This window comes from Bos mutus, chromosome 6 (assembly GCF_027580195.1).
Source record: "Bos mutus isolate GX-2022 chromosome 6, NWIPB_WYAK_1.1, whole genome shotgun sequence".
Classification (NCBI taxonomy): domain Eukaryota; kingdom Metazoa; phylum Chordata; class Mammalia; order Artiodactyla; family Bovidae; genus Bos; species Bos mutus.
In genome coordinates, this window is record NC_091622.1 from 97,491,938 (window position 1) to 97,505,310 (window position 13,373).

Below are 13,373 nucleotides of genomic sequence, written 5' to 3' on the forward strand. Positions count from 1 at the left end.
TCCTGGGGTCAGAAAGATCTCCTGGAGAAGGAAATGGCAACCCACTTCAGTGTTCTTGCCTGGGAACCGAGGAGCTTGGTGGGCTACAGTCCATGGGGTTGCAAAAGTCAGACACAACTTAGTGAGTAAACAACAACAATTTTAAACTTTGAATGAAATATGCCAGACTATTTCCCAACTTAGCTGTACCATTTTGTACACCTACCAGCAATGCATGGGATTTCCAGCTGCTCCACTTCCTCACCAACAACTGGTTTTGTCAGTCTTTTTAACTTTAGCCATTCTAGTGGGTGTGAAATGATAGCTCATCGTGGTTTTAATTTGCCATTTCCAGATGACTAAATATGTTGAGCACCTTTTCACATGAATATTACCTATTTGTATATCTTCTTTTTTAAAGTACCTGTGTGTTAAGTCTTTTGCCAATTAAAAAAAAGGATTGGGGTTTTTAATCTTCTTATTGAGTTGGGTGAGTTCCTTATGCATATTGCAACATCATCAATAGCAGTAACTTATAGCTCAGAGGAAATCACTAGGGTTTGGGGGATCCCAAAGTATGAGTACTTCTCTAGATTCGGCTCTTCCTGGTCAGTAGAGTCCCCCTCCCGCACTTTCAGAACAAGGCATTTATGGAACAGGCTTGCTGAAACATCAATACCAACTACACCCTCCCCACACACAGTGGCACATCAGCTTCCCATTCCTACTGCAAACCTTGTCCAAGCCCTATCAGCTATTTCTCAACATTCCACCCCACAAAGAACGAGGAGGAGGATGACTTGGGTGTCATTATCCAATGCAGCCATTAAGTTTGACTCTCTTCTCCCTGAAGCTCCCCCAGCAGGTTTAGACCCGAAGTCAAGGTGTTAAAGGAGGAGAGGTCACACCACAGAGGGAGATGGTGGCCTGACAGTGCATTTACTTTCAGTTTCATGCACTCACACTTGCAGCTCAACTGAACAAACTTCTAATGTTTTCAGTCCACCCAAATCCTCACTTCTGAGATCCTTCTCTTGGCTTGGGGGGACTCCTGGACTCAGCAGCTACAGCCCCATTGCCTTTCGGCTAAGGCCATGGAGTGGAGTGTACAGCAACCAGAGCAAGCACCATCCAGGCCACCTCTCAGCTCAGCCCCTGAAGATTCTAGGAGGTAGAACACGGGAGGGCTCCTACTCCTCCTGCCCCCGCCACCCTTGCCCGCCACATGGGTGAGAGCATTCCCTGCCAGAGGCCAGTCTTTGCAGATCCCCCAGCCCAGGCCTCAAGGTGCTCATCCTTCCTCTTTCAAGAAGCCACGTCTCTGTCAGCACTCCAGGCTTATGGCTTAAAACTGTCCAGAACTGGGAGGCCGTTCAGATTCTAGACTCTCCTTGCAAGCTAACAAAGCTGCCTGCCACTGTTTCGTGGAGACTGGCAGACAATGCGGTAGTCCTAGGACAGAGACAGGGGACTTAACACACCCAGCGTGGCAGGGAACAGAAGCGCCGTGTGTGTCTCGGTCCCCTTGTTGCCCCCTTGTCCCACAGGGCAGACGTGGAGAGGCGCCCAAGCGTATGCTGTGCAGGCAGCAGGTTTACACTGAGGAACCCTGAGCCTAAGGAACCTGAATTGTTTCTCATGGGCTGAAGCACACCTGCCCTTTGTCCAAAGGGAGACACTATCTTTATGATACTGGACGTATAAGCAAATCTGCCCTCTGCTATGACAGGAGTCACTAACTCGATCACCCAAGGCTTTATGCTATACAAACATCCTGGAGGAAGCTGTTTAAAAGGGTTGTCACTGCCTCTCTTGTAACAAGTACAAAACTACAGAGACCCATGGGAAGCTGTCTCCCAACAGTATACCTCTCTACTTATTTATTTTAGCAATGTGTTTTGTACTTCGAGTGTTTAGGCCTTGCATATATTTTGGTAAATTTATCCCTAAGTGTTTTGTGTTTTTTGATGTATTGTAAATCGCCTTATTTTCCAACTGGTTGGTTGCTAGTATATAGGAATTCAACTGACTATTTTACATTGTCCATGTACCTTACAACCTAGCTAAACTCACTAAATCTTGTGTAGAGTCCACAGGATTTTTTAGAAAGATAATTCATATTATTTGAGAATAATAATTCTCTTTATTATTATTTATAATAATAATAATAACCTGTAGTTCTTCCTTTCCAATCTGCATGTCTTTTGTTTCTTTTCTTGCCTTACCATACAGGCTAGGACCTCCAGTAAAATGCTGAATAAAAATGGTAAGCGCAGACATCTTTACCTTGTTTCCTATCTTAATCTTAGCTGTAGGTTTTTCATAAATTCCCTCTGTTGGGTTGAGGAAGGCAACTTATAGTGCCAGAGTGTAGTTGTTTCTTTTTTCAAATGGATACCTAATCATGTTTTTTTCTGCAACTAGTGAGATAAACATATGGCTTTTTCTTCTTTGTGAAAGTCACTCAGTTGTGTCTCTTTGCAACCCCAAGGACTACACAGTCCATGAAATTCTCCAGGCCAAAATACTGGGGTGGGTAGCCTTTCCCTTCTCCAGCGGATCCTCCCAACCCAGGGATCAAACCCAGGTCTCCCATATTGCAGGGAGATTCTTTACCAGCTGAGCCACAAGGGAGGCCCAAGAACACTGGAGCGGGCAGCCTATCGCTTCTCCAGCGGACCTTCCCGACCCAGGAATTGAACCGGTGCCTCCTGCACTGCAAGTGGATTCTTTACCAACTGAGCTATCAGGGAAGCCCATTTTCTCTTTTAGTCTTTGAGTTATATTGATTTTTTTTATTAAGCCAATTTTGCACTGCTGAAATAAACCCCACTCAGTAAAATTATATAGTTATATTCTATATATATTGCCAAATTCTGTTGGCTGATACTTCATTAAGTAATTTTGTCTAGAATGGGAAAGACTAGAGATCTCTTCAAGAAAATCAGAGATACCAAAGGAACATTTCATGCAAAGATGGGCTCGATAAAGGACAGAAATGGTATGGACCTAACAGAAGCAGAAGATATTAAGAAGAGATGGCAAGAATACACAGAAGAACTATACAAAAAAGATCTTCACGACCCAGATAATCACAATGGTGTGATCACTCACCTAGAGCCAGACATCCTGGAATGTGAAGTCAAGTGGGCCTTAGAAAGCATCACTACGAACAAAGCTAGTGGAGGTGATGGAATTCCAGTTGAGCTATTCCAAATCCTGAAAGATGATGCTGTGAAGGTGCTGCACTCAATATGCCAGCAAATTTGGAAAACTCAGCAGTGGCCACAGGACTGGAAAAGGTCAGTTTTCATTCTAATCCCAAAGAAAGGCAATGCCAAAGAATGCTCAAACTACTGCACAATTGCATTCATCTCACACGCTAGTAAACTAATGCTCAAAATTCTCCAAGCCAGGCTTCAGCAATAGGTGAACTGTGAACTTCCTGATGTTCAAGCTGGTTTTAGAAAAGGCAGAGGAACCAGAGATCAAATTGTCAACATCCGCTGGATCATGGAAAAAGCAAGAGAGTTCCAGAAAAACATCTATTTCTGCTTTATTGACTATGCCAAAGCCTTTCACTATGTGGATCACAATAAACTGTGGAAAATTCTGAAAGAGATGGAATACCAGACCACCTGACCTGCCTCTTGAGAAATTTGCATGCAGGTCAGGAAGCAACAGTTAGAACTGGACATGGAACAACAGACTGGTTCCAAATAGGAAAAGGAGTACGTCAAGGCTGTATATTGTCACCCTGTTTATTTAACTTCTACGCAGAGTACATCATGAGAAACGCTGGACTGGAAGAAACACAAGCTGGAATCAAGATTGCCGGGAGAAATATCAATAACCTCAGATATGCAGATGACACCACCCTTATGGCAGAAACTGAAGAGGAACTTTAAAAAGCCTCTTGATGAAAGTGAAAGTGGACAGTGAAAAAGTTGGCTTAAAGCTCAACATTCAGAAAACGAAGATCATGGCACCTGGTCCCATCACTTCATGGGAAATAGATGGGGAAACAGTGGAAACAGTGTCAGACTTTATTTTTTGGGGCTCCAAAATCACTGCAGATGGTGACTGCAGCCATGAAATTAAAAGACGCTTACTCCTTGGAAGGAAAGTTATGACCAACCTAGATAGCATATTCAAAAGCAGAGACATTACTTTGCCAACAAAGGTCCGCCTAGTCAAGGCTATGGTTATTCCTGTGGTCATGTATGGATGTGAGAGCTGGACTGTGAAGAAGGCTGAGCGCTGAAGAATTGATGCTTTTGAACTGTGGTGTTGGAGAAGACTCTTGAGAGTCCCTTGGACTGCAAGGAGATCCAACCAGTCCATTCTGAAGGAGATCAGCCCTGGGATTTCTTTGGAAGGAATGATGCTAAAGCTGAAACTCCAGTACTTTGGCCACCTCATGCAAAGAGTTGACTCACTGGAAAAGACTCTGATGCTGGGAGGGATTGGGGGCAAGAGGAAAAGGGGACGACAGAGGATGAGATGGCTGGATGGCATCACTGACTCGATGCACGTGAGTCTCAGTGAACTCCGGGAGTTGGTGATGGACAGGGAGGCCTGGCATGCTGTGATTCATGGGGTCACGAAGAGTCCAACATGACTAAGCAACTGATCTGATCTGATACTTATAAGGGCTCTTGGTCTGTAGTTTTTTTGTACTGGCTCTCTGGGGACAATTGCCAGTCTAACAAAATAAGCTGAGACATTGCCCCTTTTCAATTTTCAAGAAGCATCTACATGTAACTGTTACTATTTCCTCCTGAAATGTTTGTTAGAATTCACCACTAAAGCCATCTATTTAACTATAAATTCAATTTCTTAAACAGATGTAGGGTTATTCGGGTTATCTCTTTTTTTTAAATGACCTTTGGTATTTGATAGTTTGTATCTTTTAAGGAATATGTCTATCCCTCTAAGTTGCCAAATTTATTAGCATAAAGTTACATGTAATATTATTTCAATGTCTGTAGAGATGGCAACTCTTCATTTCTTATTTGGTAGTTTCTGTCTTTTCTCCTTTTTTTCTGATCAGTTGGAGATTTTTCTGTTTTATTGATATTTTCAAGAATCACTTTGGCTTCATTGATTTTTCCCAACAGTTTGTCCATTTTTTAATTTAATTGACTATTATCTTTATCTCCTTCTGCTTACTTTGTTTCTTCTAGAAGCTTAAAATGGAAGCACAGATCGGGATTCAACACACCATAGCCTACAGATCAAATTAAGACCACAGTCCATTTATGTATTGCTCTCCAACCAAGAATGATTTTTACATTTGTAAATAGTTGGGGGAGGGGGATCTACAAAACCTAAAATAGTTGCCATCTGTCCCTTTATAGACAGTTTGCCAACACTCGTTTAGATCATTGATTTTAAAACTTTCTTCTTTCCTAAAATAAACATTTAGTGTTAAAAATTCCCCCAACACTGCTTTAACTGCATTCTGCTAATCTCGATGTTTTTATTATCATTCACTTCAAATCTTTTCTAATATTCCTTGTGAATGCATCTTAGACAAATGGAAAATAAAGAAGTGTGCTATTTAATCCCCAAATATTTGGGGATTTTTCTACCTTTTATTATCAATTTCTAATTTACTGCTATCATTGTCAGAGAGTGTAATACTCTACCATTTCCACTGTGTGAGATGACATTTGGAGACTTGTTTGAGGCTCAGCGCATGGTCCATCTTGGTGAACAGTGCGCATGCACCTGAAGAGAACCTGTGTTCTGTGGCTGCTGAGAGGAGTGCCCCACAAATGTCCAACAGGTCGAAATGGCTGAGAGTGCCGTTCAGACCTTCCAGACTTTCTTTTTCCTCTTCTATCCATTACTGAGACAGACTGTTAAAATTCTCAAATATGATTGTGGATTTGTCTGTTTCTCCTGTGCATTTTTAGTTCTTTATGTATTTTAAAGCTCTGTTATTAGGAAGAACATGTCCTCTTCTGACTGGTCCTATTAAAAGAGACCAGGAGCTATAGGACTAGGAGTCTCCCTTGGAAGTAGGAGTAAAGTTCAAACTTCCAACCAGAAAAGGTCTGATTGGTCTGGCCAGTCTCTAAGTAGCATGGGCTGTGCAGAGTTCTGGAGCCAGCACACCTCACAGGCCACTGAGCAGATTGTAATAACTGCTTTATGATTAGACATCCCTAGCTGTTTCAATCAGGGTCACATGCAGGACAGGGTGGCCTCCGCTAAAAGAAAACTCTCAGAAGGAGCTTGTGGGCATGGCAGGAAAGGGTTTGGCCATCTAGTGACATGAATCATCACTCTAATTTTATCCCTTAGGAATGGAAGATATGCCCTAACACATGCAACCTCATCACCCCTATGCTGAGGACCACTCCAAGAAGAGAGAGAAAGAGAGGATTTTCACAAGCCGACAGGATAGAGGAGCTGTAGTTTACCTCATGTGTATTAAGGGTTACCTCTCAAGGTATGGAAAGAAAAGAATATACAACACATTTCCCATGCTTCCAATATTTTCTGCTCATAAAACAACGTTTTTAAAGCTTTAGTTTTAAACTACTTTTTAATTTTTATCAGTATTTACTTAACAAATATGTATTGCTTCCCAACTTTGTAGAGGGAAATTAACCAAAGCCCTTGCCCAGACAGACCTTAGAAGTCAACAGAAGAGTGGCATGATCACAGCTATAGTTTGGGAGGATTAACTTCATCTTGGAGTTTTATTGGATGGAAGGCAGGGAAACCAGTTACAAGGCTATTATAGTAATTAGTTCAAGTCAGAGATAAATGGAGGGTCTGATTTAGGACATTAAAATAAATAAATACAACATAAAAACAAAGTAAGATAGAAACGACAAATGCTCTATGCTTTCACACATTTTTTTTTTTTTTTTGAGACTATTGCCAGAGCTGAAGCACTGTTCTTTTTCTTAGTTACAGGTGGAGGACAACCTGGTAAACAACTATTTTCACTCTTGCACATAATCATATAAAGTGGTGAACTACCACCATATTATAAATAACTTGTCAGATGTTGGGACAGAAACACCTGGATGTTTAAGAACTATACTTTTGTACCTAGAGCTTACAACCAACACTAACTGGTTAAGTATACTACTTGGATTTTAGCTTTCATTAAGTCTAGCATCAACAACTCAAAAACTAAGTACAGAATTACATTTCTCAAACTAAACTGGGAGCAATGGACTGTAAGACACGAGTCTTGAAGAAATGCTGGGAAGTTTGTATTTTCATTTCAGTAATATATTTTTTAAAAAGTATATTCTGGATTACCACCATCAGTAGTACCAGAATTAGAGTGGGCTAAAGAAAAAGGTATATGAGGATCTTACAAGGTAAATGACATATTTAAGCCACGTGGAAGTCAAACCACCTAACCGGTGATTTAAGGAGCAAAGTTCTGTGACACTCAAACTTAGAAAAATAGTGCAGGAGTTGAGTTATCGTATGATACACAGCATGGGGCTTCCCAGGAGGCTCAGAGGTAAAGAATCTGCCTGCCAATGCAGGAGAAGGGGTTCGATCGGAGGTCAGGAAGATCCCCTGGACTAGAACCTGGCAACCCCCTCTGTATTCTTGCCTGGAAAATTGCATGGACAGAGGAGCCTGGAGGACCACAGTCCATGGGGTCCCAAAGAGTCTGACACGACTGAGTGACTGAGCACGCATACCTCCACACAGCATATAGAAAGCTCCACGTCTAGTCAAGGCAGACTATGCAAGCAAAGTTTCCATTTCATCAAAACATCATTCATCACCCTAAATTTTACTGGCTCTATAGTTTTGTTTTTATTTCATTTATACTTCCCTAAAAGCAATAAGCATAAGGAATTTATATACATCTAAAAATTAAGTATTTTAATATAGTGAAACTATTTAGGCCAATCCTGACAATTCACAATATTTTTCCCCTTTAAAGGGGGACTGTACATTATTCATGCTGTAAGACTAACATGGAGGAAAAAACATGGAGATTCAAATCAGAAAGATGTGTTTCCAAATCTTGACTCTCCTCATTGCTTATCGTGTATCCCTAAGCACTAATCTCTTTAAGCCCCAGTTTACTAGCAGAGTTACTGTGAAGATAGTTATGTGGTATGCTACAGCACAAATGAAAATTCTTCTCTTCTTTCTCTATCTAAATTAGCTTCTCCTGACTTCTGTCTTGTTTAATTTTTATAATTTGTGGGGGGAGGGGAGCTGTGCCACATGGCATGTGGGATTTTAGTTCGATGACCAGAGATTGAACCAGGGCCCTGGGCAGTGACAGCTCGGAGTCCCAACCACTGGACCACCAAGGAATCCCCTCCTCCTAAGATTTTTATCCGTCATATATCATGCTGATTACATCTTCACATATTTCCTTCCCACTGCAACCAAGAGTTTTTAAATCTCCGAAGCTCAGAGCCAACTACTGTTATTTTTTACCTTTATCTTCTCTTATCTGCGACACATCCCACAGAAAAAGCTACAGGACTTATCTCACCTGAGTGCACCTCTGAGGCTGTCACTCTCCTACTCAAACATTTTCTGTAACCCTGAGGCCTTCTGCATTACGGCCCTACCCAACCTATCCTTCCAATGTCACCTCCACCAATTCCAAAAGTGAAAGTTTCCTGGAGGAGGGAATAGCAGACTACCCCAGTATTCTTGTTGCGAGAACCCCATGAACAGTCTGCAAAGGCAAAGATACTGAGCTGTCTCCAAGCCCTAGCACAGTACGCGACACACGGTAGATATCCAACAGTAACATTCAAAAAAAAAAAGTAGCAGGAATCTACAATGCTCCTCTTCACCAAAAAAGACACCCGACTAACTCCACTGGCATAACTCTTCACTGCTTTCTAACACACTTCTAACTATTAAAAAGCAAGTCTTTCAACAATAATCTAAAAACTGGTCTTTAAAGACAATCACAAGGAATGACAAAAAGACAATGGCAATGGGTGATTTAAAAAACAAAAACAAAAAAAGCCAATGAATAAGCATGTTTCTTTATTATTTATTGGGCTTCCCTGGTGGCTCAGCTGGTAAAGATTCTGCCTGCAATGCAGGAGATGTGGGTTAGATCCCTGGGTTGGGAAGATCCCCTGGAGAAGGAAACAGCTACCCACTCCATAATTCCGGCCTGGAGAATTCCAGGGACTGTATAATCCATGGGGTTGCAGAGTCGGGGACATGACTGAGCGACTTTCATTTATTTTTAAAATTCTTAGCACTGACTTAGCAGCTGAGTCGGCAGAGACCAAACAACTGCAATGTAAGAGTTATAAGAAAAAACAGTAACAACAATCAAATTCCTACTGGATAAAACATCAGGAAAAAACGATTTAAAAAACTCATTAACTAAAACCTGTGAGTACCCCTCAGTTATTTCCCCCGAAAAAATACTTTTCGTCTCTCAGTCCTCTAGTGAATAAATTTGGACACACAATGTGCAAGCTATACACACACATACACACAAAATATTTCCTCTCTGAACAGAACACACAAAGAATAAAACTGTATGACATGCTATGACATCATCTCTTTGTAGGAAACTTGGATATGGAAAACCATTGCTAATCATAAACATTACCAGGGTACATTTCTTAAACATTCATCTCTCTGTTCACTCATATACTCAACCTTCAACTGACCCAACCTACCACTACAAAAGCTGGAGGAAAAAAAAATCAGAGGGCCCCAAGTTAATGTATAAAAATGTGATTCATACGTAACTTTTCAGTAACACTACTGTAGAGGATCTGCAGCACAATCTAAAGCACACATGGATCTTTAAGCAACCTAACAAAACCAGACTGTGGCTGTCAAAAGCTCAATCAGCCCAACTCTCCAGCTCTTGAAACAAAGGGCTAAAAAGTCCAGTAGGTTAAGAAAAACAGAGGTCTCAATTCGTCTTTAACCAACTTAAAATTTGACTCATATCAAGTGTGAGCATCAAGTCATCACAACTTCCTTCTTAACAATGAAGGCAAAACTTGTGAACCAAAACAGGGCTCCCAAAGCTGTATTTCACTTGGATCATAAAATCTACTGTAAAATCTCCCATCACTTTACTCTCTGAATTCATGAAATGGATGAGAGGCAGGGAAACACATAGATTTGATATGACTGACAGTATCTCAATTGTCATCTGCCGAATGGCAGGGGCCAAGGAGTCCTCTATAGATGACAGAGCCATCAAAGAAAGAGACAACATTTCAGTGATTACAGAACTGGTCCATAGGCTCACAAAACGTGAACATCCACACCCCAACAAGTTACAGACTATGATCTAAGACCCAGAGCTTAAATGCAGAATAAAATGACAACGTTTGGCCTCCCTAAAGACACGTACAACCCTATAAACTGTTGGACATCATCAAACCAACACCCGCCGGAGTGGATATTTTAAACATTCAATCAGGAAACCAGGATAACTGCTAGCGGTTCCTCTAGGCCTCAGCAGCAGCCTTGGGTATAAGAGCAAACTCGAGTCCTCTTAATACTCAAAAGAATAATGTTGATGTCATGACGAGCCTGCCGATCCTTTGCACTCTAAACTAGCCCTTCCTTGATCCGCGGGGCGATCCTTCGCCCACCCGCCCCCTCCCCACAAATAAAGCGACCTCGCAACCGAGCAGCCCTAGGGTAGCCCCTGGCTCCTCTACCTCCGGCGGCGGCCGCTTTCTCCTCCCTCCGGCTCCGAGGTGGGGGCTCCAGAAGGTCCCGGGCAATCCCGAGCCCGGGCGGTGCTGCTTTTGCGTGTGCACGGTGGCTCCGGCCAGCCGCGTCCTCCCCTCGTCTGCCGGACCTGGAACGCTACTGGGGAACCCTGGGGCCGCGGACGGAGTCCCGGGTGGCGACGCCGCCGCGGCCGCCGCCTCTGGTATGTCAGGGGCCGGGATTGTATTTCGAAAGATCCGCCATTTTCACCTCGTCATCACCATCACAGCTCAGCAGCTTCCCCGACAGCCCGAGCCCGGGCCGCCGCCGCTGCCGCCGCCGCCAGTAACCTCCCCCTTCCTCCTCCTCCCCTCCCCGGCCCTCCCCTCCCGAGAGGCGCACACCCACATATCCGGGGAAACCTCCCGCCGGCCCCGCCAACCTTCAAATGCTCGGGGAGACACCACTGCACACACAACCCACGCCGAGACCTTTCACCCCGCCACGGAGGGGAAATCGCGCTACCTGCAGCGTCCCCAGTCCGGCATACTTTTGTTTTGAAGAGCAGAAGAAAAAAAAAAAAAGCGTAAGGGGGCAGAGGGACCACCAAGAGCTTCCACTCTTTGCCACTTTCAGGACAGCAACTTGAGACAGATGATGGAATGCCTTTGATGCGCGGTGTCCATCGCAGACACGAAACAACAACAACAGGATCAAGACCTGGAGTGTCATTCACCAGCTCTGACATTTTCCTCCACCGCCAGCACCGCTTTTGACAGAATGGGCTGTTTCCCACCGCACTTCAGACCTCTCTGATACATTTGTAAATTTACAGGCATTGATTCTTACGCAGATACCGTGGTCAAGACATCTAAGTTTTCAAAATAAAAGTTGCGAACTGTTTCCTCTTAACTTCCTCTGATCATTTCTGTCCATAAACACTGTGACTTCCAGTTCGTTTGGTTTAAGACGTCAAAGAGTAACTAGGTTTAAAATGTACGGATCCTACTCATGAGTGAACAATCTCTAAAATACAGAAAATATACCTCGGAGTTAAAATTTTTTTTGCCAAACGTTTTTAGAATCTAAATCATCAAATTAACAAAAAAAATCTGCCGCTGAAATTTTTGATACAGTGAAAATAAGCAGCGTGCTTTAGAAAAGACCCTAGAATTACCTACCCAGCTCCACCAGCATCTCTCATCATGTAGTTTAATAAATAACTAAAAGAGAAGATAGGCATGTTTTAATCATCAAAGAAATAACAAGAAAACATAAGCTGCATGGCTTCTGAAAGGAATAAAATTTTTCTAAAAAACTAAATTGGCTACCTTTGCTAATTTCAGATTTGATAACCACCCATTTTTTAAAAGGTAAATTCTGTGCCCACCATTCAACTACACCATAAGCTCTAAAAGATCTATCTGAAATGAGCAAACTGAATTTCCAGGTTTCGAACAGAGCCACTCTACTGTCTTTTTTTAGAAGTTAGTTTAAGAAGAGAAGGGGTAGAAGCTGAATAAGGCATTTCATTTCCTTACCTGGCTTGAATGACAACTCCATAGAAAAGTCGATAGCTTCAGGCTTAAACGAGTGCTAGCATCACCCAAGCCCGTCGCCGTTTTCTATATGCAGCCGGCTAGACGCTGAGTATCCAGCCTTCCCAATTTTTTCATCTGTAAACTTTACTTCCCCACCGCCAGCCCCGGCCACCCGCACTCCGCTTGGTGCTTACCGTTGCTTGGCCAAGCTGAGTGCTGGCCCGCTCCCTAACCCATGCACCTCGGGAACATTATGACATTTAGCCGGTGGGCTTCGCGAGGAAAACGGACAGACACGAAGAAGACACCACTACAAACGGGCACAGGAAGGACGGGGCGGCGGGCAGCAGGGAAAAGGAGGGGCTGGTACAAAATGACACAGCAGCCAAACCGGTTCCCAGAAACCCGGGGCCGACACGGCGGCTCTTCGGGCCGCGCAGCTTGCGTGTCAACAGCCGCGGGAGCCCTTCCTCCGGATCGCCGGGAAGGGCGGGCTGCCGGCCGAGCGCCGGCCCAGCCGGGTGACAGCCGCCCTCTCGAGTGCCGGCGGGAAGGGGCCGAGCCTGGAGGATCCTCCCGCCTCCTGCGGCCCGGGAGATGGGGCGCGGCGGCCCCCAAGACTGCAGGTTCCCGCTCTCCGCCATGACCCCTCTAGCCCGGGCTCCCGGAGGGGGCGGTCCGGCGCCCCCTCCCGCGCGCCCCCTTTCCCGCCCGCCTGCCCGGGGGCCCCCACCCTGCCGGGCTGACACTCACCAAAGCCGGCGGCGCCGCCGCCTCCTTCTCACGCCGCGCTCCCTGGGCTCCCAGCAGCCGCGGCGGCGGCGGCGCCTCCGAGACACAGACTCGGGTTTGTTCAAAATCACGCGCCCAGCGCCATTCCACCGCCGCATCCCATAATACGCTGGGCCCTCCCCTCCCGCGCGCCCCTCTCGGCCCGCCCCTCCGCTCGGCCAGCCCCGCCTCTCCGGCCGGCTTCCTTCCCGCCCCTTCCGCGGCGCCTGGCCCCACCCCTTGGCAACCCTACCCGGCGTCATCTCGCAAGGCTCCGCGAGTGCGCTCCGGCTCCACGTGACGCCGAGTGGGCGCTCTGTCAAAGCTTTCGCATGGAATGTTCCATCCGGCTGAGCCCGGGAGGGGGGTGGGGGGGAAGCGCGGGATCGCGCCTGCGGTTGGAGGGACTGCCTTATCGTC

The 13,373-nt window shown here is 44.9% G+C and overlaps 1 protein-coding gene across 12 annotated transcripts in view; it reads right to left on the reverse strand.

Moving 5' to 3' along the window:
* The window catches only part of LIN54 (lin-54 DREAM MuvB core complex component), a 64,810-nt gene extending 51,720 nt beyond the window's left edge, over nt 1–13,090 (reverse strand). Inside the window, exons 1-2 of one of the 12 annotated variants that reach the window (XM_070372615.1) lie at nt 12,936–13,085; nt 11,823–11,864 (exon numbers count right to left, since the gene is read on the reverse strand). In XM_070372615.1, the coding sequence (XP_070228716.1) occupies nt 11,823–11,838 (16 nt within the window). In that variant the 5' untranslated portion in view covers nt 11,839–11,864; nt 12,936–13,085. Of the gene's footprint in view, nt 1–10,646; nt 11,000–11,822; nt 11,865–12,182; nt 12,334–12,376; nt 12,905–12,935 lie in introns of those variants that run through there. The other 11 variants (XM_070372609.1, XM_070372610.1, XM_070372612.1 and 8 more) reach the window with 11 other exon arrangements.
* Between the last annotated feature and the right edge of the window lie 283 nt (nt 13,091–13,373).